Raw genomic sequence first — 3,590 nt, 5'->3', positions numbered from 1 at the left:
GCGGGGTGGTGGTGGTGGAGACAGAGACTTGCTGGGAGGGGACAGGCGCCAGTGTTGCCTGTATGGGAAGCCTGACTGCATCTGTGCCTGCGGCCCAGTGAGGGCAGGGGCTCCATGCAGTAGGAAAAGGGCCCCGCACCCACGTGTGGAGGATGGGCCAGGACTTTGCCCAGGGCCTCTGGTGACAGGTCCAGGCCTCTCCCTGCCCTCGCCCACATCGGGAACCGGGAGCACGGCTTTCTGTGCCAGTCCTGCCGAGCCACAGGCACTGGGGGCTGGCCTTTCCCTCACCCCCTCATTCCAAACCGGTCTGTCCAGCCGTCCACCCCAAGGAGGGGAAGCCGCCTGCCCCACCTCAGATGCCCCAAGAAAGCGAAGTCCACACGTGTATAACCAGAGGGAGGGAGGGAGGATTTATTCACAGTAGGACATGATCAACAGATACATGAGCAGTGGTACCAGGAACGGCAGGGGGGAAGGGCATTCCTGCCACTCAGGCCTCCCCGCCTGCTTGGGGGTGCTTCTGCCGCAGGTGTTTGTCCAGGGTGGCCCGCAGGCCGAAGGGCACGCGGCAGTGGGGGCACTCAAAGCGGGCCCCGCCAGGCCCCAGACCGTGCATGCGGCGGTGGCGGTTCAGCTTGCTGCTCTGGGCACAGGCATAGGGGCAGAGCTCGCAGGTATAGGGCCGCTCCCCGGTGTGTGAGCGCCGGTGCACAGTCAGGTTGCTGCTGCAGGTGAAACGTTTCCCACAGAACTCACAGCTGCCCCCGGGCCCATGGCTCTTGCCCACTGTCTTTGGAGTCTTCTTAGGCAACTTCTCTGGGATCTGGGCAGAGTTGATTCTCTCTTTCTTGATGGCGACACCGCAACCATCCCCACCAGGACCAGCCTGAGCTCCACCACCTGGAGCCCCAGGTTCCTGCACGCCCGCTGTGTCGGCAGCTCCAGCCCCTTCACGGCTGCACAGGAGAGTCCTGGCTGGGGCAGCGGCATGGGCGGCTGGCTCCGGAGGGGCAGCTGAGGCCTGTTGCTGGCTGGCCTTGGCAGTGTCGGGGATCTGAGGCTGCAGCTGCTGGTGGGTCTTCTTGTGGCGGTTGAGCTTGCTGCTCTGGGCACAGGCGTAAGAACACTGGTCACAGGCGTAGGGCCGCTCGCCCGTGTGCGAGCGCATGTGCACCTTGAGGTTGCTGAAGGAGCTGAGGGTCTTCATGCACACAGAGCAGGTGGGGCTCCGCCGGGGGAGGCTGTTCGCCTGGGAGCCCTTGGCCTCCACTTCCTGCCCCACCACTGCTGACATGGCTGCAGCCACCTCTGCCAGGCCCAGCAGCGGAGTCTCTGGGGCCTCGGATTCCGTCTGGTAGATGGACAGTCCATGGTCCCACTGGGCATGGCGCAGCAATTTCCAGGCCTCTGTGAACTGTCGGCCACAGCGGAGGCAAGTCAAAGCCTTCAGGTCCTCAAGTTCTGCAGAGACAGGCTGGGTGTTAGTGTGATGGGTAAAAAGCACAGCAGTAGCGGTCACAGCTTGCCAGTTGGACACATTCTGTGGGAAAGCCTATGTTCTAGGGCCTCAAAACGGCAAGAGGACAGGGAAAACCCCTGCCCTCAGGAAGCTGATGTTCAGGGAGGGGGCTAGATGGACAAGAAGCAAGGAAAGTCGGGAGTGGATGATGAGTATGCAAGGGTTCTTTCCGTGCTTGAAAATCACTGAGATGCCCTCCTGGCCAGGTAACTCAATTGGATAGAGCATCATCCCCATGTGCCAAGGTTGTGGGTTCAACCCCCAGTCAGAGCACATAGAAGAAGCAACCAATGAATGCATAAGTGGTACAAATCAACTTTAAAAGAAGAAAGGAAATCTTTGTGGAAAAGTGAATAAGTTAAAAAAAAAAGTGAAAAGTTAAAGCAGAGTGAGGGACGGGGAGTGCTATTTCATATTGGGGGATCAGGAAGGCCTTGCTCAAGGTGACCAAAAACAGTGTGCTAGCCCTAGCCGGTTTTGCTCAGTGGATAGCATCGGCCTGCAGACCAAAGGGTCCCGGGTTCGATTCCAGTCAGAGGTCAAAGGCACGTACCTGGTGGGGCACATGCAGGAGGCACATCGATGTTTCTCTCCCCCCCACTTCCACTCTCTCTCTAAAAATCAATGGAAAAATATCTCCAGGTGAAGATTAACAAAAAACACACAAAAAAATTAAAATCAATAAAAACGTATTTAAAAAGAACCCCCTCTTTGAGCCTCAGTTTCCACACTTGCTAGAATATGGGGATCCTCTCCCTTTTCGGGGTTGTTGTGACCTCAAATGGGGAACAACTGAGAGTTTGGGTCCATGTAACCTCTCAGTAAACCTTAGCTGGGTTGAGTCCACAATCCTCCAAGAGTCTGTGTTTCTTTCCAATAATTCCATCACAGCCCCTCCCTGCGCGCACTCGGTATCGGATTTGATCACAGCTCTTCCTTTCAATATAGGACCCTCCCTGTGGCCCAGCCCTTTTCGAAAAAATCCCAGCTTATAGGCGGGGGGGCTGAAAATCCTGAGCCTAGTGCCACGATAAGGGTTTAATTCCATTCCAAGAGAAGGAACCCAGGTGCCCAGACAGGAGGACCCGGCTCAAACCAGGGGCTTCCCAGCAAGCACGACTGGGAGATTCCAGGAGAGGGGGCAACACTACCCTTCCAGCTGGCCTCAGGCCGCCCCTCCCCCAGACCACTGCCCTCCCCAGGGTCCCCCTACTGCCACACTGGTCCAGCCACCTGGCCAGTTATTTCTGGCCAAGGGGAAGGAGAAGTGAAACCAGATTGGGGGGGCGTGTGTGGCAAGTCCCCAGACCAGTCTTCTGGGGCTGGCCACACCCAGTGGGCCATCCTCCTTCCCTGCCCAGCCCTGCCCCCACCCTTCGCACCACCACTAGTCCCAGCCCTAGGACAGGGCAGGCCCTGGCCACGCCTAGGCTACACCCGATGGGGAGCAGAAAGGGGAAGTAGTGCTCACTGCCCCGCCTGTCCAGCTCAGCCCCTTCTCCCACAGGAAGCCGGGCCCTTGAACTTGAGAGGGGGTGGCATCCCAGCTCTACTCACCTGAGTCCGGGCAAGGGCTGGGGCCTCTCGAGGGCTGACAGCCCTGCTTCTTGTGGTCCATGAAAGCCGTGATGGCCTTCAGCGGGAAGGTCTGCAGGCAGAGGCCGAAGGTCAACGTATCTGGGTGTTTGTCAGTCCAGGGCTGGCGGTCTGCAGGGAGGAAGCGGGTGGTGAGCATGGGGTGGGGCCAGAACCGGCTGGGGGTTCCGAGGGAGAGGGGAAACCCGGAGGTGAGAAGGGAGCCAGGACCTAGCTACGGAAACACGGCAGGGGCAGGGGCCGCGGAGCGGTGCGGGAGGCCGGCGTCCCACCCGAGAGTGAAAGGGGAGGGTCGCGGGGCCCGGCACAGGGGGCTCTTACCGTGAGGATTAGGGACCAGAGAAGTCCACGGCGCCGGCTGGTTCTGCAAGCCGAGGGCGAGGAGGGTACCGACGGCGGGCATCAGGCTAGGGCAGTAGCGGGGTGCGCCCTCGAGGCGGCCTGGCGCGGGCACTTCCTTTGGGGAACCCCG

At 59.8% G+C, this 3,590-nt stretch overlaps 1 protein-coding gene across 1 annotated transcript; it reads right to left on the bottom strand.

The window, feature by feature from the left end:
• Window positions 1-390: 390 nt before the first annotated feature.
• On the bottom strand, window positions 391-3,584 carry ZNF296 (zinc finger protein 296). Its single transcript, XM_005863383.2, has 3 exons — window positions 3,440-3,584; window positions 3,080-3,229; window positions 391-1,464 (listed from the first exon to the last, which is right to left on the bottom strand). The coding sequence occupies exons 1-3, from the start codon at window positions 3,519-3,521 to the stop codon at window positions 494-496; spliced, it is 1,203 nt and encodes a 400-aa protein (XP_005863445.1). The 5' UTR covers window positions 3,522-3,584; the 3' UTR covers window positions 391-493.
• Window positions 3,585-3,590: the final 6 nt, after the last annotated feature.

Source organism: Myotis brandtii, unplaced genomic scaffold, assembly GCF_000412655.1.
Source record: "Myotis brandtii unplaced genomic scaffold, ASM41265v1 scaffold1774, whole genome shotgun sequence".
Taxonomy (NCBI): domain Eukaryota; kingdom Metazoa; phylum Chordata; class Mammalia; order Chiroptera; family Vespertilionidae; genus Myotis; species Myotis brandtii.
This window is presented reverse-complemented; position numbering and strand designations above follow the sequence as displayed.